Here is a 26,375-nt window from a genome sequence, read left to right as displayed (position 1 = left end):
GAGTTATGTCTTTTCATTTAAGTATTGGCTCACGGTGGATCATAAGAGTAGACGGTGTCTTTCCACTGCATGTTTGAGTAAAGACTGAAATGAAATGACTGGATTTGAAACAATGATACCTCGACTAGACTTTTGGTAGTTTTCAAATGTTGTTATTTAAAACTGAATTAACTGGACATTCACAGGCAAAAATATGAATCTTGGGGGCATCTAGGTGGCTCAGGCAGTTAAGCATCTGCCTTTGGTTCAGGTCATGATCTCAGGGTCCTGGGACCGAGCCCCACATTGGGCTCTCTGCTCAGTGGGGAGCCTGCTTCTCCCTCTCCTTCCGTCTGCCACTCCCCCTGCTTCTGCTCTTTCTTTCTCTCTCGCTCTCTGTCAAATAAATAAATAAAATCTTAAAAAATATATGAATCTTGAACTAAATGTCACACTCATACAAAAATCAACTCAAAATGGATCATGGACTTAAATGTAAAACATGAAACTTAAAAAAAGAAATCTTTGAATCTAGGACTAGGCAAGGTTCTAGGATCTGACACCAAAAGTTTGGTCCACAAAAGGAAAAACTGATAAATTGGACCTCATCAAAATTAAAAACTTATTCTGCAAAGACCCTATTAGAGGATGAAAAGATAAGTTGCAAACAAGGAGAAAATATTCACAAACCACATATCTGACAAAGGAATAGCACTTGGAATATATAAAGAACATGCCAAACTCAACAGTAAAAGACCTAGCAATCCAATTAAAAACCAGGCAAAAAACAGAAGCAGACATTTTTCACCCAAGAGGACATGGAGGTAACAAATAAGCACTTGAAAATAAGGTCAACATCCCTCTCCATTAGGGAAATGCCAATTAAATCCACAATGAGGTATCACCACATAAAGAGTTTGACATTACTTTATCTATAAAACTAAACAATGCAACCCAGCATGACCCAGCAATTGCACTCTTAGATTTCTATCCCAGAGAAATTAGAACTTATGTTCACACAAAAATTTGTAGATGAATATTCACAGCAACTTTACTTAGAATGGCCAAAAACAAACTATAGTACATCAGTACTACGGAATGCCATTCAGTTACAAAAAGAAACGAACTATGGCACACACAACAACTTGGATAATTCCCTAGGGAATTATCTGAGAGAAAAGGGGAAATTCCAACAGGTTATATCCTGTATGATTCCATTTATATAATAGTCTTGAAACCACAAAATCGTAGAAATAGAGACCAGATTCGTAATTTCCAGGGATTAGAGACATGGAAGGGGTCGGGGAAGTGAATGACAGTATAAAGGGCAACAGGAGGAACACTTGTGGTGTGGAAGTGTTTATATCTTGTTTGACTTCATCAGTGTAAATATCCTGATTATGATATTGTACTAAGGATGATATCAATTCTGCAAGATGATACCAATTTCGGGAAACTGGGTAAAAGGTACGAGGGATATCTCTGTATTATTTCCTGCAAATACATGAGAATCTACAATTACTCAAAATAAAAAGATGAACTTAAAAAACAAAACAAGGCAACAACTTAAAAACTGAATTACTTAGGTTCTGAGTCCAGAAAAGCAGCCCACTCTCTAGAGCTATCACCACTACCATCATTATCATCAATATATGTAGATTCATGACTATTTGTAATCTGGTTTCAGTTTACCTTCTTGTCTCCTCTCTTGCCTTTATCCACATTTTCTGTGCTCCTACCACACTGTACTCGTTGCTCCCTGGTCTAATTAGGCCCAACGAAAACTCCACATACTTTCCACATGCTTCTGCCTCTGCCTGCAGTTATCTATCCACTTGACTTCATGGCTTCCACACCCTCATGTTACCCCTTCAGCTTCCTCCAAGTATCTGGGTACAGCTCAAAGCACTATATTCATATATAGCTTTCAGGATAAAATCTAAAATTCTTAACCCAACCGACAAGGTACTACATGACCTAACTGCTTACCTTCTCTGCCACTCTTACCCTCCCTCTCTGTACATATTGGTCTTTTCTGAGCTTCTCAAACAAGCTAAGTTCTTCCCCTACCTCAGTCCTCCACTCATACTGTTTTCCTAGCCAGATCATTCTTAACCATCCTTTCCCCGAGCTCCTCATTCATCAACTGCTACTTCCTCAAAGAAATCTTTCTAGGCGTCTTAGTCTAGGCCAGGTCCCCCTATTCTAACAATCAGAGTTCCCTTTATCCTATTACAGCATTTAACAAAACTATAATTAAAATACCTGTAGAATGAGTTGTTTAATGTCTGATTGGCCCACTTGACAGTGAGTTCCATATCAGCAATCACATAAAAAATACACCTTTTAGGAAAAAACTTTTATATTACATTTTAAGTTGTTTGTTATTTCTAGCATATAAATCCCTTTGTCTCTTTGAATTTGCTTACATTTATTCTCTTTCTCTCTCTCTTGCGTGCATGTGTGCGCGCGTGCACACACACACACAGAGCCTTCTATGAGTGATCTGTTGTATAGAAATTGTGGAAAATAAGAGAAAAAGCTAGATTCCGTGTTTGGACTGAAGCAGTACTGGGATGGGAACAACAAGCCTCAGGGGAAGATGATCACTTGACAGAACTAATTTACCAGAAGCAAAAGTTTAGAGCTGGGAGATACTATAAAAACATAACCTCCCATCCTCCAAAACTGGCAGAACTACTGGGTGAGGCACTGAATTTTTCAGTCTATGGAACGCAGTTTCAATTAGTTTCATCTAGAGATTTTAAGAGGTAGGGAGATCCCAGCTGACATTTGGTTACAATTTTAATTTATGTGTTTACTTGACTGTCAACACACTAGATAGTGAACTCCTTGAGGACAAGTACAATGTCATTCATCTTATGATCTCCAACTTGGCACTCAGGAGGCACTCAATAATGTTTATTGAATTAATGAATATATAATTCACCCTGGAGAATTAGGGATTTGATATATTACCCCTTTTATGAGTCTAAAAATTTCAAAAGACATTCTGCTTAGTACAAAAAAAACAGATTGCAAAGGGCAGCATTTCAAGCATCATAGTGTGAGTGTCTTGCTGGCTATTCAAGCTATTCATGCAGACAATTCCATTCTCTGCTTATGAGCAAGGCCTGTTCTATTTATAAATATAAAAACTGGGGGGTAGGTGGAAAAAGTATATATCCTCTTTGTGCATTAGTTATTATCTCTCCACTGCCTCTATTGTTAATTTCTTCAACCAATGTTAAAAAGTACATCCCTTTACTATATTTGATTAGAGGGAAGCTGTGACCTCCTACATTATTCATAGCTTGTCAAAAAGAAGAAACACAAAGAGCTTCGGTTGTGCTGAAAAACTCTTTGCATTTAAATATCAAGTAGGCATTTTCTAAGTAATAATATAATTTTTTAATCCTTAAATAAATATAGCTTGATGGATAGGAATCACCAATGACCATCTATGTGATATGAGGATTCTAAAAAAGCTCTTAATCATCCACAATTACTCCCTTTCGCTCCAAATGATGTCTAATAATTTAGAGTTAGAAGTTCATTCCTTAAGGGTCTCCAGTTCCAGTAGCATGGCAGCCTGAGCTAATGCAGAAACCCACGTATAGAAATTCTGCATTAAATATAACAAGTGATAACAACAGATGAGTTCACACACAGAAAAGGAAAAATCTCCAGACTCAAAAACAAAGAGGAAAGGAGAGCCAGAGTGATAAGTGTGTGAGTTAATTCTGCATCAATTTTGGGGCAGTGTTATTGGATCTTGAAACAGCTAGTGACTTGGGTTTTAACACCTACTCAGGGAAAGAAGCTGATGCCTCAGACCAAAGGGAGTTGGAAATAAAATATTGCAAAAAAACCCAGAATTCTCTAAGGGCTGAATTCCCAGGCCTGTAACTTACATAGGATACAAATTCAAATTTATACTAGCTGAAAAATGAACATAAATATTGATTGGTACTGGGCCTGTGCTGTTTCTGTGGATCAGGTGCAAGCAAACAAACAAACAAAATGCTCTGGGTCACATGGGAGTTCCAGAGAGACAAAAAACCAAATGAAGATAGTATCATAATATAAAAAATTACAAAATACAAGCAAATGATCCACCATGAACAAAAGTCAACAAACATATAGCACCCCTAAAAATCTAAAATAACAGAAAGGATTGTCTAAATGTTATTGTCTAGAGGCATCTGGGGGGCTCAGCAGGTTAAGCATCTGCCTTTGGCTCTGCGATCCCGGGGTCCTGGTATGTAGCCCTGTGTCAGGATCCCTCTCCCTCTGCCCCTCCTGCCACTCGTGCTCTCTCTAATAAATAAATTAAATTAAATTAAATTAAATTAAATTAAATATTGTGTAAAATAATTAAATGAACATGTCTACAATCATTAAAGAAGTCATTGGAACCATAAAGAACAAAAGTCAATGAAAATAGAATAGCAGATTTGGAAAGGAGCAAAATAGAACTTCTAAAATTAAAAAAATCATTAGAATTAGAAGCTCAATGGACAAATTAAACAGATCGGATGCACAATAACAAAGAATTCTATGAATTAGAAATAGGTCTGATAAAGTTATCCAGATGAGGTAAAGAAATGAAGATTTGCAAAATGAAAGTAACAAATACAGAGATTAGAATGAGAAGGTGTAACATATGTCTAGTGGGAATTGTACAAAGAGAGAAGAGGAACAGAAAAATTGTGAACAGATAATAGGCAAAAATTTTACATGACTGATGAATGATATGAATCTTTTCATTTAAGAAACAAAATCCCCTACAAGATAAATAAAAAGAAGTCTACACCTAGTTACATCGTAGTAAAATGGCAAAATGCCTAACAAAGACTGTAAAGCAGTAATTGTAGAAAAATTCAAGCTTTAGGTGTGATTTCCTCTTTAGTAAAAAAATGAATTCCAAATATACTCTAATGAAGTGAAGTGGATGCCATGATGCATGAGAAGGGCTTTTGGATGAAAACTCCAAAACTTAAAAATCATATAGGAGGGGCGCCTGGGTGGCTCAGCTGGTTGAGCATCTGACTCTTGGTTTCAACTCAGTCATGATCTCAGGGTCATGAGATTGAGAATTTGCTGAAATTCTTTCCTCTCCCTCTGCCCCTCCCCTGCTAAAAAGGGCACGCTCTCTCTCTCAAATAAATTAATAAAATCTTTTTAAAATCATATAGGAACTACAGGGTGCCTGGCTGGCTTGGTCGGTAGATCATGTGATTCCTGATCTCGGGGTTGTGAGCTCGAACCCCATGTTAGGTACGGCACCTACTTAAAAAAATCATATAGGAACTAGGGGAAAAAACCTCTTGTTTCTCAGGTCCAATATTCTTGTTGAATAGTAACTGCAATACAGCAGGAGTTCGGACATTTGATTCTATTAGAATGAATCACTCTAATATAATTCAAATACTTCTAAAGGCAGGAAACTAACAACTTGTCATTTTTTTTTTTCACTACTAAGTGGATTATCAAGTAGTGAACCAAAGGCATAAATATTTGATTGGTAATTATCCCCAGCAGTTCCTCTAGCCTGAGGAGAAACCTCAGTCTTCAGAATATTTTCCATGAAGGGCTATTGCACTTTCCAGGAACAGCGATTTCAGTCAGCCTCCTGGAGGGGTCTGATAAGAAGCCAAAGTGTCCCTCAGGGTCTGACTGAAAGCATAATGTGCTGTTATCTTTTGGTGGAGTATCCCGAGCTCTAAAAGATAAAAAAAAAAAAAAAAAAAATGCTCGGGGAATTAGTCTTGAGAAGAGAAAATTAACCCCAGGCTTTGGGTTACTATCTCCAATGATGAGTAGACTTGGTCCCCCAAAGCAACTTAAGGTCTCCCAACTTTCTCACCTGAAGAGGTTTCACTAGTGTTTTCCATTAAGCCTCACATAGAATAACAGAAAGAGACGTCATCTTTTTTGTTCCAATAATTCTTTTGACCTTCCCAGTTCCGACATCCATTTCCAGGGAAACTGACATCATCGGAACGGCCTCTTTGAAATCTTAAATCCAAATATTCCTGTTCTTCCAGATCCCTTGCTCAGGCCAATCCTTTCACATTGCTCTTGTACCTCATCAGGATCTGAGTCCCTTGACCTCTCTATCAGCCCCTCTTCTCTCTTCAGTTAGACTTCAACCAATTTTGACATTAACCACTCTCTTTTAAATGTTCTCAACCCAATGATCTCTATTTAGAAAAGAAAATTCAATGAGATATTGTAGGTAAAGCACTGGCTGAGAGAAGGGTTCAACGGTAGTAGCTAACACCACTACCATCACTACCACCAACATACATTCTTATTCCTTTGTCATTGCATCATACCAGACTGCATGGCATATAATCCTGAGCTGCTAAATATTATTGGGGAAAATCACTAAATTGTTCACAGAGATGACAGTAAATTCATGCTTCCAGACTTAACTGACAAGTAATTTTACTGTTTCTCTAATGGGTTTTCTGAATTTTGAGACTACTCTAAACCTTCTCCAATCTCCTTTGCCCCACTTCCTCCCATCATTCTCATTCTCTTATTTTACAGAAAAAGAAAAAAGAAAAAAGAAACTATCAGAAAGAACTCCTCCAACCTCTAGTCACCAAATCTGCAAACCTTTTTGCATTTGCACCTATCCTCCCCTGCCTTTCTCCTCTGACAATGGAAGCACAGTCTGGTTTATTGCTAGAGGCCAATGACTCCACATTCTCTCCCACTCTCTGTCATCCTCACCCACATATCTTCAACCTTTCTCCATTGGCTCTTCTCATTAACATTTAAAGCATATCCCATCTTCAAAAATTCCTTTTTATTCCAGCTACCTCCTTATCTCTCTTTTTCTTCCCACCCAAACTTTTTTAAAAAGGTGGTCCACTTTTACTGCCTCTAGTTATTTACTTCCTATTTTCCCATTGTCATTGTAATCTGGCTTCCATTGTAGCTCCCCTGAAACTGTTACCTGTTGTATCAGTAATTCCAATAAACTCTCCTCAGGTCTCATTTCATTTGACAGGTCAACCACTTTTGATACCTTGATTATTTCCTCCATCTGAAACACTCCGTCTTTAGGAACGCCCACCTTTCTAGAACTCCAACTTCTCTGACCACTTCTCATGAGTTTTCTTTGTTGTCTCTCTCCTCTTTCTCTATCCATCCTTAAATATGGTACTCCTGAGAGTTTGATCAAGGGCCCCATACTGTTTATACTGTTAAACTAATTACATAAAGGCCATTAGACTGAAGTGGCTCTAATGTCTCTGCCCAAAATCTGTGCAAATGCCTCAAGGTTATGAAATCTAAACACTCAGGACAACCAATCACAAACTGCCAATTGGATTTTAAGCTACTGCCAATCAAATAAACTTTGTCTCTACCCCTTCTCTACCTGTCTTTCCCCTGGCTCCTGTCAGGGCTCCTAACCAATTCTGGTTTGGCCCTGCCCAATTCATATAGATTTTTACTCAATGAACTCCTAAAAGTTTTAATAAGCCTCTTTATCTTTTAACAATAGTCTATATCTCATTCCCTCCAATCTTACCTATAATGCTAATACATATCTCAGGTTAGATCATCCTCCTGATCCATACATCAAAGTACTTTTCCATCCTTTAGGCATTTTGCCTCCAAATCTGTTCCTGCTATCTCGGTGAAGGACTTTATTATCTATCCATCTTCTCAAACCAGAAATCTGAAATCATCCTGTCTCTTCTCATTGTTGCACTCTTCATACTTAATCAGCTACCAAGCCCAGACCATTCTTCTCACTGCAACAGTTCTTAAACCATTTCAACTGACATCCATGCTATCAGTATGTCACAGCTTCTTAAGGGGTCCTCCAGTTTCCAATTCGAGTCTGCTTTAATCTATTCTCTACATAAAGTCAGAGTGATTCTTTGAAAATATAAATTATATCACGCCATCCCCATGTCTAAAATGTTTGAGTTTTCTGTTTCTTTTAGGTTTAAAGTTCTGAAAACTCCCTGTTATTTCTTTCAAGGTTTCAGTCCTGTGCTCCTCTTGCAAGCAATCTGCAGCCATTCTGAACTTCTTTGAATTCCTAGAGTGCACGCTTGCAGCCTCTAAGCTGTCTCCTCAGCTAAAATATACCTTCTCCTCCTTTTCCTAACCAACTCTGCACTCAACGCCTTTAACCTCAACCTTACCTATCACTTCTAGGAAACTACTTGACACCCCTCCAGTTTGAACTAACTCCTCTTTAGGTGTTCCCAAGGCATTCTGTACTTATCCACCAATTAAGAGTATTGTCTTGTAATTGCTTATTCCCTAGACTAAAGCTCCAGTTGGCCTCTGAAACCCTGGAGGGCAGAAACCACGTGCTCTTCTCAAGGGCCTAAAAGGAGCGTCTGACACACAAAACAGTTCAATTAATATTTGTTGGATGAATATTCACTTTTTCGGAATGAGGGCGGCCCGGAAGAATAACACAAAGAGGAGGGCTTAAAGGAGACTGAGCAAACAAATCGGTAAGTAACAAGTGAGATGGATACAGAGTACCTAGGTTTTTCCACACACTGGGGGTGGGGGACTAGGCCCACTGCTTTGTCGGAAGGCACGGCGAGTATGGGCTCCCGCAGGCAGCCGCAGAGAGCGCGCGACCCCAAGCGAGGAAGGACAATAGCTTGGAATTCAGCCTCGTGTTTCCGGTGGGGCAGCCTCGCGCTCGGCCGGTGAGGCCCGGGGGTGGGGGCTCCGAGCCGTCCCCACGGCGAGGGAGGCGCGGCCCGCTGGGCTCCCGCCGCCGCCACCGCCGCCGCCACCACCTCCTCCTCCGACGCCGTCGCTCCGCCCCGCCCCGCCCCGCCCCGGAAGTGACTTGAGGCCCGTCCGGAACCTGCGGGCCCGGCTGCTGCAGCGTCACCAGCCGAGCCGGTGCGGGGCGGGCGGAGCGGCCGCTGCCGCCGCCAACGAACCCGGATCGCGCGGGGGCCAGTAGCGCGCCGGCCAGGGGAGGGGGCCCAGCGGTCGGGCCGAGGGCGACGGGCCGCCGGCGGCCGTGGGGCGACGACGACGCGGAGGAGGCGGAGCCCGGAGAGGGGTGGGGGCCGGGGAGGGTTAGGGTGGGAGGGGGTGGGGGGGGTGTCCCTAGGCTCATGGAGCCGGCCGAGCGGGCGGACGGCAGGGATCCCCCGGAGCCCGGCGGGCGTCCCAGCCCGGACCCGCGGGGCTTCGTCCCTCAGAAGGAGATCGTCTACAACAAGCTGCTGCCCTATGCCGAGCGGCTGGACGCCGAGTCCGACTTGCAGCTGGCCCAGATCAAAAGCAACCTGGGCCGGGCCGTGCAGCTCCAAGAGCTGTGGCCCGGGGGCCTCTTCTGGACCAGGAAACTCTCCACGTAAGTGTGTTCGGGCCTGCAGGGTGGGTGGGGAATCAAAGGCTCAGTGGGAGGGCGTCCGGGGGGGGGGGAAGGCGGCTCTTTGTCCTCACCGGACCTCTGGACAACTCTGCCCCGACTCCAGCCGGTGGTCCCGGAGCAGTTGTCTGAGAATCGAGACAAGTGCCTGGGAAGCACTCAAGTGCCCTCCCTGCCACTTTCCTGCGGGACCTCCTTGGTCCTCGCCAGCCCTCTACGTCCTCCCCAGCTGCTTCTCCCCAAGGGTTCGGGTTGTTGTCTTCCGACCTGCGGGGCCCTGGGGAGCCAGAGGGCACCGGGCCACTAGGGAAAAAGGTGAGCGGTCCCCCAAGGGTCCTTTTTGGACCTTTGCTCATGGGGGAGGAGAGCAGAGAGGATTCATCTATGGGGGAGCAACTCTTGACTTTTCCTGGTGCTTCCTCCTCCTCTTCCTCTATGGTCTCCGCCTCTTCGTATCCTTCAATTCATGTCTAGTAACTTTCTGAATGGGAAGGAGGCCGTAGGGAACTCGTAGGTTCTGCTTTTTGGGGCCTGCTCAGTCTTTGTGGGTTTGATTGAAAAGATTGGTTTATCAGCCCCTAGCGCATTCTTGGGCTGTATACTAGACTTTAATGTTGAGAATGTTGAGTCTTAGAACCTCGGGAAAGTGTGTGTTTCTCCAGTTGTGACATTTCCTTTGGAAATGGGTGACCCTAAGGAAAACAGAGAAGAGAGCTGTCAGATTGTCCAGGGCATTATGAGTACCTGGCTTGTGTTTATTTTTGAGACGCTCAGATGAATATAGCTGATCTAAATCAGTTTCAGTTGTTATGTTATTCTTTCATTACTATTACTATTTTTTTGCACAAACACCCGGCAGACGATAGTGCCACTGAAAGTAGGGGGGAAAGCTAGTAAAAATTCAGTCTGGGGAGAAAGGTTAGAGACTTTATTTATTTATTTAGATACCACCAAACCATTTATGTCCAAATAAGCAGCAAGATGGGCATCTTCACTGTGTCAAGAGGATTTTTTAAGAAAGTTGTGCTGTATCTTGTTTGGTTAACTGTACACAAAATTTGGTAACATTGTATGTTTACGCATGTGGGTATAGATGGATAAACACACAAGACGGAAGTCACTTATCCAATGTTTACTCAAATCTGCTGAGTGAACTGGGTGATGACTCAGGGTTTTGTAATGCAATAGTCTTCTCTACATTTCCTCACAGTATGATTCTTATCTGCCAGTTATTAGGGAGCCTCTGACAAATTTCTCATCTCCACTTGACGGTGGTTGTGGTGGGAGTAATACCTTTTTAATTAAAACTAAACTGAAACACTTAATTTTCCATTTTCAAAGAGTGACCATAAAATGTCAAGGTTAACAGCTCTCCTCTTGATTAGAGTGTGGAGAAGTTTGTGTATTTAGGATTCATAGAAGACTTTGGGGGAAAAAATGCAACAGGGAGAAGAACCACTTTCAGTGAAAACAGAGAAATGTTTTATAACTGATTACCATCAAATGATTTTCCAAGTGAGCCTCCTATGTGTTTGTGTTACTGAGGCACAGTAAAAATAAAGTTATATTTATCAGTTCCAGTAATTCCCCCATTTTAATCACTCTTGTTAGATTTACCAGAGAATAACTATTTTGGGGGACACAGCTTCTTTTAGATGCACGATATATAAGTATACCTATGTGTAAATGCATATCTGGTTTGGATTACTGAATCTGGAATCTACACAGAGTTAAGCATTGTTATCTGACATTTTACTAAGCTTGGCAAATTAGCACCTAGAGTTGGATTATTTTTGGCTTATTAAGTAGCTTTTACCTAGAAATGGCTAAAAATACAGTGGAGACAGTCCGTGGTGGTTAGGGCAAGGTTGCAGTCAATAAGGCTTACTAGCCTTTGAACACCAGACCATTTATGTCTAAATAACCAGCAAGAAATGCTGTCAGAATTTTATTTTGGAACAGTGGTTAAATGCTGCAAACTGATTCTCAGGATTGCACTATGAGACATTTTGAACTTGGTGGGACATGTTGTGATCTTGGGTGTATTTTTTTCCCTTAAGTCATGTTAAGGTGACCTGTTTATAGTTCCGCTCGTTGTTTTTTAATGAGCCTTGTGTGTTGCACAAGTTTACATCTAAATGACGCCAAAACATGTGATGACAGCTGTCAATTACATGAGTAGTGATCATATTTAGTACTTTGTAGAAGAATGGAAAGTAGTAATGAAAATAAAATCCAACTTCTACCAGGAGCTCTGTGATGTGGGAAGATTACTTCAATCATGTGTTTCAGTATTCTTGTGAAAGAAATGAGGGGGTTGGACTAAATAATTTCTGAGAAACATTCCTGGTCTGGTATTTTATGATTTTATTTTTTATCCTGTGGAGCCTCAAATAGGCCAGTGTGTATCTTTCTGCAAGGATTATTTGAGCAGCTTGTAAAGTACTGGAAATAGGTGTATAGATCAAGCACATTCCTAAAGAAGACCAGAGTGTAAATGCTATTCAGAGGCCCTGGGACTGGATCCCGGACCAGAAGTGTAACCCCGAATCTGGGCATCACAGGTCTGGGGGGGGTGGCGGGGTAGAGTTCTGGTTTGGGGATACTCAGGCTTCCCATCCCTTTTTTTTGACTTTGTACCTCACTTAAGTACTTGGCCGTCATTCTGTTTCAATCCATTTCGAGACTGTGGGTCTGTGTAACATCTCTGTGAAGAAAGGTTATTTCTGTGTACTTTAAAAATTGGCCCTGTGGTAAAATACAGGCTCTCTTGTACAGACAAGTTCAAGTATTAGAACTGCCTGTTAAAGAGACATTGTTTGTGTGAGGTAATATCACAGGGAACGTCTTAAACAAGCAGGGAAATAACTTGGAGAAGAGAGGCACAAACCTAATGGTCTTTGGGAAATAGCAGTGAAGACAGCTCCGGACTCAAAGTGCAAAGTGTTGGTGGATAACTGGTATGGCCCGTGTGGAGAATGACGGAGTTAAAGAAAGGTAATCTTGAAACTTGCTGTTTTTCCCTTGTCCCTCTGAACCTTTCAGGTGAAGTGGTGAGGTCTACTTTGAAGACATCAGTTGATCTATACCTGGCTTTGCCATGAACATTATCATCATCTTGGTCCTGCTTAACCTCTCTCAGCTTTAGGGCCCTCTTTTGGAAAGTGGGAAGAGTATAGACTCTGTGGTTTTTCAGATTTAAAACTTATTTGTGGATTGTTCTATAAAAGCAAAATCTTAACACAATATTGGGCTCCTCCGGCAGGATAAAGCCTGCTCAGGGCTCTGAAACATATTGTTTGAAAAATCACTGAGTTAGTCCCAAAGGGCCTTTCTAGCTTTGTGTTCCTTTAAATTGGTCTGTAGGAGGAAAAACAAGTGAATGGCCTATTTCCTACAAGTTTACCCCATCCATAACCCTTTCTTTCATGTTTTTTTTTTTTAACCAGAATTTTTATTTTAGTGGAGGATGTGCACTTGGTGTATTATGAAACAAATTTAAATATCTTATTTGTTATAATGAAATGTTATATTCTTCGCTGTTTTATTATAATGAGACTATTATACTGACAGATCATTTCATTTGCTAATTAAACTGTAACTTCCTTGTTTAAATATTATTAAGAACATGATACAGCCTTCTTGGATAGAAATTGGATTATCCCAGTTGAAACCACATAATGTATTTAACTAGATTATATAGCCACCGGAAACTTAAGTTTAGTCACGATAAGAATTAACAAATACGCTGAACTCCTTTTGTGGAAAGTAATAATCTGACCACAGGAGCACCCAAATTTGTATCATGTCTTTGTTGGGGGAGAAAGAAAATGCTAACCACTGAATCTTAGCTATTAACATGATGTATTTATTGGATATATAATGTTTAAGTGTTGAAATTGTGAAGTACACAATAAATAGAAGTGCTTTTTACTTATAAAAAATCTTGAAATCTTGACAAATTACCACCTTGATCAGTGAGAACCAGTTAGGGAAAGTAGTAGAAAAGGTTTGCCTTTGTTATTATATGACCATGCTCAAAACGGGAACCAAAATTTCTTTGTTGAATTGATTTGAAAGCTGATTTTCCATAGAAAAAACAAAGTAAATGAATTAAATTATTTTGGGGACATGATTTTTTCTGATAAAGTTGTGTAACAGTGCAATAAACTGTCCTTCACGTTTCTTTCTTCTTCTTTTTTTTTTTTTTTTGATTAACCAACTTTAGTTTTTAGAGCAGCTTTAGGTTCAAAGCAGATTTGAGCAGAAAATACAGATACCCCTTGTACCTACACATGCACACATTTAATTTTTCATACCAATCTCAAACTTATATATGTGTGTGTGTGTATATTAGATATTATATGTGTGTGTATTAGATATTATATATGTGTGTGTGTGATGTATATATGTGTGTGTGTGTGTGTGTATATATATATATATATATATATATATATATTTGAGGCCCTTCCCATTTTTCAAACACCTTTTTAGTTTCTTTCTTGCATTACTTGCTTTTATTCATTCATTCATTCTTCTTTAAGTAGGCTCCATGCCTGATGTGGGGCTTGAACTCATGACTCTGAGATTAAGAGTCGCACCGCTGACTGAGCTCATCAGATGTCCCTCAAGAACCTCTTTCAATCATTCTTTTAAAACATCTTGTCAGATTTTTCTCGTCACTAGTTAACTGGATGTGTTTGCCAGAATCTCATATGTCAATATATATGATTTGAATAGTTTTTGAGTACTTTTTAAATTTATTTTGCTTTAAACTTTTTTATTGTGGAAAATATCAAACATATGCAAGGAAAGACAGTAATATGGTGAACACTATGTACCCATCACCTATCAGTCATCAGCTCATGGCCAGTCATGTTCCTTCCACACCCATGCACCCCCCCATTGTTTTTGAAGCATATTATTTCATTCATAAGTGCTTCCAGTATGTATCTGCAAGGGAAAAGGAATTAAACCAAAAAAGTCAATATGATGCCATTCTCGAGCTTAGAAAAATGAATAATCCAGTATCACTTTGATCAATTTCATGGAGTTTTACTTGCAAAATTTGTGGTTTTACATCTGAGTTTCCATTTGCATTGTTTTGTCTAAGGTTTACTGCAGACAGACCCTATGGGCAATGATTTATAATACTGCTTATTAATGAACATTTGTGTATTTTGGTATCTTTCTTCCCCTCTTAACTGCGGAGAGATAGAATCCGTCCTGGGGCAACCAGGACTTCCTTGAATTCTCTCCATTTTAAAAACAAAGATATTGGGCGCCTGGGTGGCACAGCGGTTAAGTGTCTGCCTTCGGCTCAGGGTGTGATCCCGGTGTTCTGGGATCGAGCCCCACATCAGGCTCTTCTGCTATGGGCCTGCTTCTTCCTCTCCCACTCCCCCTGCTTGTGTTCCCTCTCTCGCTAGCTGTCTCTATCTCTGTCAAATAAATAAAATCTTAAAAAAAAATAAAAATAAAAATAAAAAAAATAAAAACAAAGATACTGAGGTTCTTACTAGTTAATACATAGTTGTATGCAAAGGAGTAGTGGCAGGAGTCTTTGAACAAATATTTTCTGAGTTCTTTGTGTGGGCCAGGCACTGTTTTTGGCCCATGGGATATGTTAGTGAAAGATTTCTGCCCTCTTGGGAAGTTGCAGTGTGCTGCTTTTCTCTTAGCACACATTTTTGCTCTTAAAGGACAACCTAGGCAAGGGGTAGCTCCATCAAGAAACTTGGGGAAGAAAATATGAATTCTAAGTGCATTACTTAAAAAAAATTCCGACTCTGACCAGTGTGTTTTAATGCCCTAAATGGAGGCCCTGAGAAGGGCGGTTAGGGAAAAAAACTAGTAACACAGTACCATTCCTTGTTCAGAAATCTGAATGTATCATTTAAAAACAAATTTCCCAAGTGGTCTTTCTGCAGTGTTATAAAATAAAATTGTCTCTGAAATACATGTTCTCTCGACTGAAGTAAAATGGAGGTAGTTTCTTGTTTTTTTTTAAGAGATGCTTGTTTATTTAGTAGTAAATAAGGACACAACTTCCTAACCCATTTTCTCATTTTGGAACCGGGGTGTTAACTTTTCTTTTAAATGAGACTTACTTCTAGTCAGTCTTCTCTCACTGCTCTCCTTTTCTCCTTTTTAATACAAAATCGAGATCTGTGTTTCTAATCTGTGTAGAAAATTAGATCAAAATCTCATACAGTGTGAATGGCAAACTGAGAACAGGGTAATACAAGCAGCAGCAAGCCCAGCAACCAGAAAACCCTTTATATTCATTGACACGGCCACTGGAATGTTAAAAGCAACACAAACTATAAATATTCCCATTTGGAATCTTGAGGTTGGCTACTTCCATATTCGGCGTATGCTCAGCATTTCTTCCCTTTTAGTGCACTCTCTCTTGATCCCCTGTTCGTGCTTTGGTAGTCTTTGTATATAATCTTCCCTCTGCTGCGAGCCTTCTTGAGGTCAGTGTCCTCCGTGTTTACTTCCTTTCCTCCTCTCCCAGCATTTACTACAGCGGTATATATACATTCATTGGTACTCAGTGATATTATAATTAACTTTTTTGTTCTTTGTAAACTAAAGCACTATGGAATTCTAAGAAATTACTACTTTTCCAGTCAAAATGGAGAAAACTGATATGGGATGAGCTCTATTTTAATACAGGATTCAAAGGAAAGTTACATATTTAGTAAAAGAAAAGGAAGGAAGGCGCATTTTGGTTAGAGAAGAGAATGGTGTGTTTCATAATCCAAAGTAGGAGTCTGGGGGAGTGGGTTTAGCAAAGTTAATTAGAGAAGAAAGATTATATCAGTTGTATCAGTGAGTTTGAGACTTTCATTTAAAAATAAATCTATAATGACTGTCATGTTTAAATATTTATTACTAAATAATTTAGAGTGTGGCTAATACAATTTTTGAATTAGGTGAACGTACAGTTTTGGTAGTGATCATGACCTTTTTATGCTAGTTTGGCTTTTTTTCAGAATAAATAGACCTTAAATTTTGGAGTCTAAAAGTAAAGTAAAGGGGTGCCTGGCTGGATCAAGCAGAAGAGCATGTGATTCTTGATCTCGGGGTTGTGAGTTCGAGTCCCCCATGGGGGTAGAGATTACTTAAAAAGAAAAAATAAAGGCTTTAAAAAAAAAAGAAAAGAAAAGAAAAAATCAAAATACAGTAAAGGCTTTTTCCTTCCCCAAGAAAAAACTAACACCATTTGCAGCTGTGAAATGGGTTTGAGAATAGTATTGAAGTTCAAATAAATTGGAAATTGCTTAAGAATTATTAAAAATGCTTTCTAGTCTCCTAATGGTAGGTACTCTAAAAGAAATATGTTAGTGATCTTTGGGCTCTAAAGTGCTACTTCATCTTGTTTTCTGACAAATTTCTTTTTTAAACCAAGGATGGAGTAGAAGATCTTAGAGTAAAAAACTTGATGAATGCAGTCTTTTGCATTAGAGTGTTTATATTTTGGGCAGGTTCCTGAAGAGTTTAGTTGGGATAATTTCTCTTACGAGGGAAGGTGGGTTACTTCTAGACAGCCCAATAAATAAAATATTGTCAAATTTCTGCCAACATATACCAACCAGAGGTCCCTATTTTGTATGTGGCCGGAAAAAAGTTATCATTAAACAAATTCCAGAATTACTTAAAATAAATCATAGTTAAAGAGACAGATATCTTAAAACTGTTTCATTTTGTGGGGTTTTTTTTAGATAGTTTGTATGGTCTCACAATTTTTCATCTATATGTTCATTTATTAGTGCTTAATAGAGAATTTTTCATTTGTGGGTTATGACCAAAGGGTTGTGAAATCAATTTAGGTCTTGACCTGGTTTTTTTGTTTTGAGGAAGGTTTTTTTGTTTGGTAGTGAACTAAATTAGAATTATTAGAGTTAGAAGTAATAAGGGTGAATGTTTATGACCTTAATTTCAGTTCTATATTTTTTTTTCAGTTTTTTATATGTTTATATACTGGGTTATATATTTACAATGATGGGTTGTGGCCCCCCAAAATATGAAAGCTACTGATTTTACAGGTTTCTTTCTGTAATTCAGATCGTCTAATCAACACTTACACCTTGAGCTACAAAGATACAAGGGGTAAAAATGAAAAGTAGCAACAGTTTTAAAAAATCAGTAAACTGAGGGATCTTACAGGAGAGCATTGGTTAATAGATTATTGAATGATGGCATAGATACTACGTACCATGTGTTGAGGCCTCAGAGTGTGCCAACCTTATGCTGATGACTTTACATTCATTATTTTATTTTTCACCTATGAATTGTAGGTACGTTTGTTATCCCAGTTTTACCTTTGAAAGAAGTGAGACTTAATGAGGCAATGTATTAGCTGATTTGTCTGATGACCACAGGGCTTCCCTTTAAGCCCTGTGTCCCAGAGGAAGGAAACTCCCAGGCTATACAGCCTGGGAAGGCTACCTGGGGAAGAACTGCATCTGAGCCTTAAGATGGGATTTGGTTAGGTAAGCAGGACTTTTGAGAAAGCCGCTTAACATGGGGGAACAGAGATAGGAGCAAGTCGACTGTGTAACTGTTAAAGTCTGTATTTAGAGCATTATATTGAAGTAATCAGTTATTTGTCTCCCTGTAGGCTGGATGCTCCAGGACCATTTGTTACTTTAATGTTTCCATTCCCTATTGTCATGTCTGTCTCTTGAGTGACATTCAGTAAAGCATTTCAAGAGATGAATGCCCCTTGTCCATGACTCCAAAGAAAAGCACCCGGAAAAGAATAGAGGGATCATTATTAGGTATTAATAGTGAATGACTGTATTACTCCAGAAATTGTCATGTCAGTTTTAATATGTCATAAAGAATATAACTCTGAATATGCTGAAGTGCCAGTGAGCATTATTTAGCCTGTGGTATAGGTGGGGATAAAGAGAAGTGTATACTTCAGATCTCCTTGTCCATTTAGAGCCTTCCATCAGGATTACTATACTTGGTAAAAGTAATAGACCTGTTTTATAGTGTGTTTTGGAAACCTACTCAATGTTTTAAGGCCAATTTGCTTAATTTGGTAAAATATTTATTGTTCGTTTGAAGGGTTTTTCTTTTTAAAAATAGAACTAGTTCTTGTGAGCTGTTTTTAATTACATAAGCCAGTATATTTCTCAAGATATACTCATACATTTGGTCAGTCGAAAAAAAATGTTCCTCAGAACGTCCACGTTGTTTCATTTCTTTGGTTAGAGTTGAGGATTATATATGTATAGAGTCATGGACCCTGCCATCCTTACCTGTCAGTCATCTAAAGAAATACAATAATATATACATGTATACCTCCAGTAAGAAGTAAGATATGGAAAGTACTCAAGTTTGGTACAAGCTATTGAGGGACAGAGAGGACAGAGATAGCACTTTTGGTTGGGAACGAAGGAAGACTGTGTGAAAGAGGAAGCCTTAGAGGATGGATAGGCTTCTAAGGATATGAACAAGTAATTCACAAAAAAATATGCAGTAAGCAAATATCTTAAGATATATTTAGCCTCATAACTAAAGAAATACTAATTGAAGCAGATTATGTATTTTATTTTTAATGATTTAAATCTATTTTAAACCATATCTTATACTCCAGTCAGTCTGCTAAGGTGCAGTGGTTCTCAAATGTAGTGAAATGTCTGGAAAACATAAAAAACAAACAAACTGGTACTCGGGGCTCCATTGCAGATCAGTTAAATCAGAAGGTCTTTCTTGTACATAAATCAATTACCCATCACCATAGCCTTGCGAGGAAACCCAGGTTTTACAGATACAGAGATTAAATGATTCGCCCAAAAGACTGACCCAGAGCATTTTGAATTCTCTGCAAACTTGCAGAACCGTGCTGTTCCTGCTGGCTTGGCTGCTGTGTTGAAATCAATAAAATACTCTGGCTATTCAGAGTTGATTATGATGTTGGGAGTTGCAAAGCAATCTAGAGCATGGGAACATAAGATACTCTCCACTTGGGATGACACCTAATTTGCCTTTCTTCCATGTCAGCAGACACTTGGAACTAATATCCTTTATTGTTACTTGGTTTTTTTGTGATAATGCATCCCTTTTCTTGATCCTCAGCTTGACGTCTTTGGAAGTGAGGTGAGAGAATAAGGAACATTCTCTTGGTTTTGTCTTTTTGTCACAGAAGTGTGCTGTTCCTGCTCCATTCGTCTCCTGGAGCTGTCTCCTATGCTGTTCCTGCCCAAATGCTCAGATTTTCTTGACCCTCGGTTGCTTATTCAGAGTGATGATGGCTTTCTAATCTTTCAAGATTCAGTTCAGTGGACACTCATCTATAATGAAACATTGGTTAAAAAAAAAAAAAAGAATCACAGAATTCTGATATTACTTCCTTTGTCTCCCTTCTGTATATTTAATTTTCCAGTACATATTTCCTCACATTTAGAAATGCATTTTGAATACATGGGTAATTGAGTGAAAAGAGGAGGAGAGGTGAATTTATGAGAAAACCCTACATTTTATCTGTTCACTCACTATTCCTAGTAATGAGAAGCTGTACCTGCATTTTTAACACTGTGTGTTACGATGAAGGGCATAGTCCTGGAATAAAGTCAGAGTAATTTAAAACCTGATCTCCTAGCTTTCTCTGCACATTTTGCCTATTTTAATTTTTTCAATTGGTGATATCTTAGGACCCGAAGGAAAAGACAGTAAAGTGGGGAGGGAGGTTGGATTTTTTTTTTTTTAATTGTTGTTTTTTCTGGTTAGAAGGAAGTTTTTTCAAGTATCTCATTTGTCTTGGTAATTTTATTTGCTTTAAAATACTTGTCATTAGCTCTAGTCTTAAGGTATTAAGACAGTTTTAAAAATTCTTACGTCCAGATATTTTATATTTTAGTACAGTTCTATTGTTTTATTTTATTTTTATTTTTTTAAAGATTTTATTTATTTATTTATTTGACAGAGATAGAGACAGCCAGCGAGAGAGGGAACACAAGCAGGGGGGAGTGGGAGAGGAAGAAGCAGGCTCACAGCAGAGGAGCGTGATGTGGGGCTCGATCCCATAACGCCGGGATCACGCCCTGAGCCGAAGACAGATGCTTAACCGCTGTGCCACCCAGGCGCCCCAGTTTTATTGTTTTAAAATTCCTATACATTCTTTTAGAGAAATTTCCCTTTTTAAAAGATTTTATTTATCAGAGAGAGAAGGAGCAGAGGGGTGGGGCAGAGGGAGAGTGAGAAGCACACTCCCCCCTGAGCACAGAGCCCCATGCAGGGCTCAGTCTCAGGACCCTGAGACCATGACCTGAGCCAAAGTCAGTTGCTTAACCGACTGAGCCACTTAACCGTCCTCTTTCACAGAAATTGATAATGAATCTTTTTGTTGATATTATGAATGGAACAGTTTACCTCCACTCACCATATCTGGTTACCATACAGGAATCCGGATGCCAATTTTAAAAAACATTCTGTAGATTTTCTTATTTAGTGTCAAAGTGGGTTTTTTGGTTGCTGGTTTTGGGTGTTCTAGGGAAAATCATAGCATTGACAGCATACTCTTTTACCCTTCCTGAAACAGTTACCCCCATTTGTGTTTCCTAGTTTACTCTTTAATTTCTAGATTCAGAATAATGTCAAATAATAATAGTAAGAATAGTCATTATTGTCTTGAATCTGTCTGGTTTTAAAGGTTGTAGACCTTTAAAGGTTTTTGGTTTTAAAGGAAGTGCCTCTTAGAGGGGGAATGCCTTAAGTCTGATACTGGCTATTTAATTAAGATGATATGTTTTTAAATAATTTGGTTTCTTTTTGTTATACTGTGTTAATATTTTCTAATTTATAGTTTATTATAATCAGACTGTTTGGCCAGAATAATGTCCATATTAGAATTAAGTGAGTTTATGACCAGCTTTACAAGTATTCCACAGAAGATTGAAAAGAGGGAACAGTTTCTGTAATCTCAGTTTTTATTTGTGTCTTTTAAAATTGGCTTTATTAATTATATAATTTTAATTACCTTTAGTTGAAGTCTGATTGAAATGTTAAAGACATAGAGTCTTTGATTTTGTTGCTGCTATTTAGCACATAAAATTTCATTTTCTTTTTCAAGACTAGGTATATTATGTATACTTTTATCAGGAGAGGCTTCATCCCTGATTCTCTTTTTGTGATGTTAGTAGCCATCCTCCATTCTTTAGAGATTGATTAGCTGAGTTCTCTAAAAAACTTTTACCCCTGAGCTGTTGTTTACCCTGAGGTACAATTCCTATAGAATCCAGGTAAATGTTTCATCGGTTCTCTTTAAGTTTTTTTTCTTTAAAAGATTAATTTATTTATTTTAGAGCTAGAGGGAGAGAAAGCGCATGCCCATGCGAGGGGAGGGGGGGCAGAGGGAGAGACTCAAGCGGACTCCCAGCTGGGCACGGGCTCATGTAAGGGAGGGCTGGATCTCACTGCGCTGAGATCAGCTGAGATCACAACCTGAGCTGAAATCCAGAGTCGGAGGCTTAATGGATTAAGCCACCCATGCGTCCTATTTACCAGTTTTTAAGATAATGATTTGCGGGGCGCCTGGGTGGCACAGCGGTTAGGCGTCTGCCTTCGGCTCAGGGCGTGATCCCGGCGTTATGGGATCGAGCCCCACATCGGGCTCCTCCGCTATGAGCCTGATTCTTCCTCTCCCACTCCCCCTGCTTGTGTTCCCTCGCTCGCTGGCTGTCTCTATCTCTGTCGAATAAATAAATAAAATCTTTAAAAAAAAAAAAGATAATGCTTTGGTCCCATAGCATTCTTCAAGGGTATAATCTGTGGGGTTTTCTTTTGTTTTTATTTGTATTTTTTAGTTTCATTATGAATTCAGTGGATTTAAATATACATTGCAGTTAACGTGCGTCATGTTCTGGTGTCATTTTTGACTGAGAACATACAACTTGACTCCTGTGCTCTTTTAAATAGGACTTTAGTAGTCTTTGATAAGGGCTGTTTTTATTAAGAGAAACATAGAAATGCAGAAATATTGATCACCTGAGTTTAAACCTCGTATTTTACAACAAAATTTGATATGAAATGTTCTTACATGTTATTTTTAATTATAAAAATAATGCCTTTTTACTTTAGAAAGTTAGAAAAAGGTATATAGGAGAATGAAAATCCCTCAGTTTTACCACATAGCAATAACGTGTTACGGTGTTTATCTTTTAATCTTAATGTATGATTATATATTTTTCTTTAGTAGTATTCAACTAAATTCAAATGTATGTTTTGTATCTTGCTTTTTTTTAAAAAAAGATTTTATTGGGGCACCTGGGTGGCTCAGTCAGTTAAGCGTCTGACTTCAGCTTAGGTCATGATCCCAGGGTCCTGGGATTGAGCCCCACATTGGGCTTCCTGCTCAGCAGGGAGTCTGCTTCTCCTTCTGTGTGCTCACTCTCTCTCAAATAAATAAATAAATCTTTAAAAAAAAGATTTTATTTATTTGAGAGAGAGAGAGCACACATGCGAGAGAGTGGAGCACAAGCAGGGCGTTGGGGCGGGGCAGAGGGAGAAGAAAAGCAGGCTTCCGCTGAGCAGGGAACCCCTCTTAGGGTTTGATCCCGGGAGCCCTAGATCATGACCTGAGCCAAAGGCAGACGCTTAACCGACTGAGCCACCCAGGTGCCCCTTGTATCCTGCTTTTTTTAACATGACTTTCATTTCACATCCACTAAAGTTCTCTAAAAACATAATTCTAAATGACTGCATTGTATCTAAAGGCATAAACCACAATTTAACAAACTAATTCTCTTACATTGGCTTCCTCCCCACCCCCCCACCCCCCCGGCCCGGAAAATTTTACTGCAAATAGGCATTGAAAAACCTTGGTATTTTAACTTTGGTATTCTAGATTTTTACTTAGGATGTATTGCTAGATGTGGGGTTTTCTATTTTTTTGAAAATATTTATCTATTTTAGAGACAGTGCACGCGCGCGGGAGAGAGCAGGGTGGCAGTAGGGGCAGAGAATGAGGGAGAGGGAGAGAATCAGAAGCCCACTCCCTCCTGAATGCAGAGCCAAAATCAAGAGTCAGATGCTCAACCTGAGCGGCTACCCAGGTGCCCCTAGATGTAGGATTTTTTAAAAGCAATCTAGTCCCGCATATGGCTCCCTGCTGGGGGGAGCCTGCTTTTCCCTCTGCCCCTCCCCTGCTTGTGCTTTCTCTCTCTCTCAAATAAATAAAGTCTTTCAAAAAAAAATCCGTAAGTGTTTTAAATGAATATAGTTAAATTCTGTTTTTTAAAATTTTGTAGGTAAAATTCCTTTTTTTGTCCTTGGACTAGGACTACCCAAAATAAAGCATTTACTTAAGATTAAATGTCATTGGGGCGCCTGGGTGGCACAGTGGTTAAGCGTCTGCCTTCGGCTCAGGGCGTGATCCCGGCGTTATGGGATCGAGCCCCACATCGGGCTCCTCCGCTATGAGCCTGCTTCTTCCTCTCCCGCTCCCCCTGCTTGTGTTCCTTCTCTCGCTGGCTGTCTCTATCTCTGTCGAATAAATAAATAAAATCTTTAAAAAAAAAAAAATTAAATGTCATTGTTAAATGTCTTACGTGTTTTTTTGATTACAGATAGTCTTAATGTTGTTCTGAAATGATGTTAATTTTACTTGATTGATGGATATAGTTAGAACCTTAGAAATCCAATGATTGCCTTGAAGAGAAATAACTGGTGAATGACAAAGCTTGTATTGAAAACCAGTATTTTTAACCTCTCGTCAAGCTCTAATTCTTAGTTCATTTCAGTGATGTATAATTTTATATTACTTTAAACTTCCTTGTAATGAATAGTAAACAATATTCAGGACGTATAGTAGAAAAAACTTGACAGTATTGCACAGTTTATTAAATAACTACTGTTCCTGGTATGCTACTGCCTTTCTTTACTTGAGATTAAAAATTAAAGCATTTGATTAATACGCTGTAAGGTTGTGAGGAGGAAAGAAGCATTTAAAAATTGCTTTTGTATTATCGTTCATAGTTTCTCCCCCCGTGGTAGAATGGAACGTAATGACGTCATCTATATTTTCTGGATGGTTTAAGAAATATTCTGTTCAAAAGATTAATCATGACTCTTACCAAGGTTTTTGAGTATTTTTAGACATCTAAAAGTAATTTTTAGTTCTAAAACTTAATGTGAAAATTAATTGGAAAAAGAAAAGATTATCTCTTAATATTATGATCAAAAGTATAGGATTTTTGAACATAAATATACAGAAAAACCAGCTGGAATAGTTTTTGGAAAATGGAGGTTCTTAGTCTCCACCCTGAGTATTTTTTTTATTTCCTTTTTTTTAAAACAATTTTATTGCATTTCACACTCCTGGTATTTTTAATGGTCTAGATTTAAGAGGGAACTCAGGAATATGCATTTTAAACAGTCTAATGTCTAATAGACATTTACTAGGTAATATCAAGGCACTTTTTTCAAAGTGGGTATATGACTTTATACACCCAGTGTTAACATAGGAAAGGTCCGGTTGTTCCACATTCTCACCCAGACTAGATATTATTAGGCTCTTTAGTTTTAGCTAGTCTGGTGGGTGTAAAGTGGTACCTTACTGTGATTTTAATTTGCTTTTACTGGTGAGTAAGGGTGTTGAGTATCTTTACATACGCTCATTAGTCATCTGTATGTTGTCTTCTGAGAAGTGCCTACCTGAGTCTTTGCCTTTTTTTTTTTTTTTTTTTTGATCGGGTTGTGTCTTTTTCTTATGATTTGAAGGAGTTCTTACGTAATTTGCATACGAGTACTTTCTCAGGTGGATGTATTCCAAATATCAGATTGGGCTTTTCACTTTTAATAGTGTTTTATTGTGAACAGAATTTCAATTTTTATGAAAAGCAATTATTAATTTTTTTCTTGTAGTACTTTTTGTGCTCTTCAGAACCAAATTTTCTTGGACTGCATTTTGAGAAATGCTGAGACAAGAACCACTTCTGGCTGACAAGAACTGTTTCCTGGTTGACAGGGAAAATAGAAGGTTGCTTTCTGAGTAATCCCCTAACATCTCTAGTTTTGTCAGCAGTTCTGCCTCCTCTAGGAATCCCCCTGTTGGTCTCTTCTTTTCATAATATTAAATTTGGGGCTCTGAATTTTGTGTTCCTAATGTTAAGCATATAGTTGTCTTTCTACTGCAGTAAATGCAATGGACTGTAGCTAAGTTATTTCAGTGGCTTAGAGCCACGTTTCCCCAATTTTTCCCCAGAAGTATCGCAGCCACAGAGGAAAGTAGGTACAGAATCCCACGGTCGTTCTGGAGTCCTGGCTAGACCTGAAGTTTACATGGTAATTACTGGTAGAGGCAAAACAGTAATACTCTCATAGCTCTGCTGTCTGTACTATCCAGTCAGAGTACTAAGGTGAAATCATGGGACTATACCTTGCAACAACAGAAAAGAGCTGAATTAGTAAATAAATACACAAAAGCCTGAGAAAATGAAAAAGTGTGTTTTTAGTGGACCAAGAATTTTAAGGAATTTCTGGAAAGGAAAAGCTGTTAGATATCCTAATTTTAGAAGTTAAGCATAAGTTCAGTTTGATTTTAGCTATTGCGGAAGTGCTAAAGACCATATAAAGAGTATTAATATCATCTTTTCTGTTGGTTTATATATTTGTCTATAAAATGATTCTTTCTTAAAGGAGTTTATGATTTTTAAATGTCTGCTAATTTGTTCTAAGTAAGTTTTTGGTTACTTAAGTTTTTGCTACTTAATGCATCCTTAAAATAGTCTATAATTAGTCATTCTTGCTTTTTGGGACACCCTTTCCTTTGCTTGTAATCGATGCTTTTAATTACCTTGGTTATCTAAAGTTAAAAAACTGAAAACGTGTAACTTTGAGGTAAAATACTATACTGTTTTTGAAAGTAACTTAATTTTAGTATAACTATGAGTTAACTTGGGGAAAAAATGGTTTAAGTTATGTAACACTGTATTGTTTCAGGATTCTAAGCAAACCATTATGCTTTCTTCAAAGATTCTGTGGTTAAACAGTAAAC

At 38.7% G+C, this 26,375-nt stretch overlaps 1 protein-coding gene across 2 annotated transcripts in view; it reads left to right on the top strand.

The window, feature by feature from the left end:
* Window positions 1-9,082: 9,082 nt before the first annotated feature.
* Window positions 9,083-26,375, top strand: part of PSME4 (proteasome activator subunit 4) — a 103,848-nt gene continuing 86,555 nt past the window's right edge. For both annotated transcript variants that reach the window (XM_026486074.4, XM_044378086.3), the window contains exon 1: window positions 9,083-9,343. In XM_026486074.4, coding sequence (XP_026341859.1) covers window positions 9,102-9,343 — 242 coding nt within the window. In that variant the 5' untranslated portion in view covers window positions 9,083-9,101. The remainder of the gene's footprint in view (window positions 9,344-26,375) is intronic.

Source organism: Ursus arctos, unplaced genomic scaffold (genome assembly GCF_023065955.2).
Source record: "Ursus arctos isolate Adak ecotype North America unplaced genomic scaffold, UrsArc2.0 scaffold_8, whole genome shotgun sequence".
Taxonomy (NCBI): domain Eukaryota; kingdom Metazoa; phylum Chordata; class Mammalia; order Carnivora; family Ursidae; genus Ursus; species Ursus arctos.
This window is presented reverse-complemented; position numbering and strand designations above follow the sequence as displayed.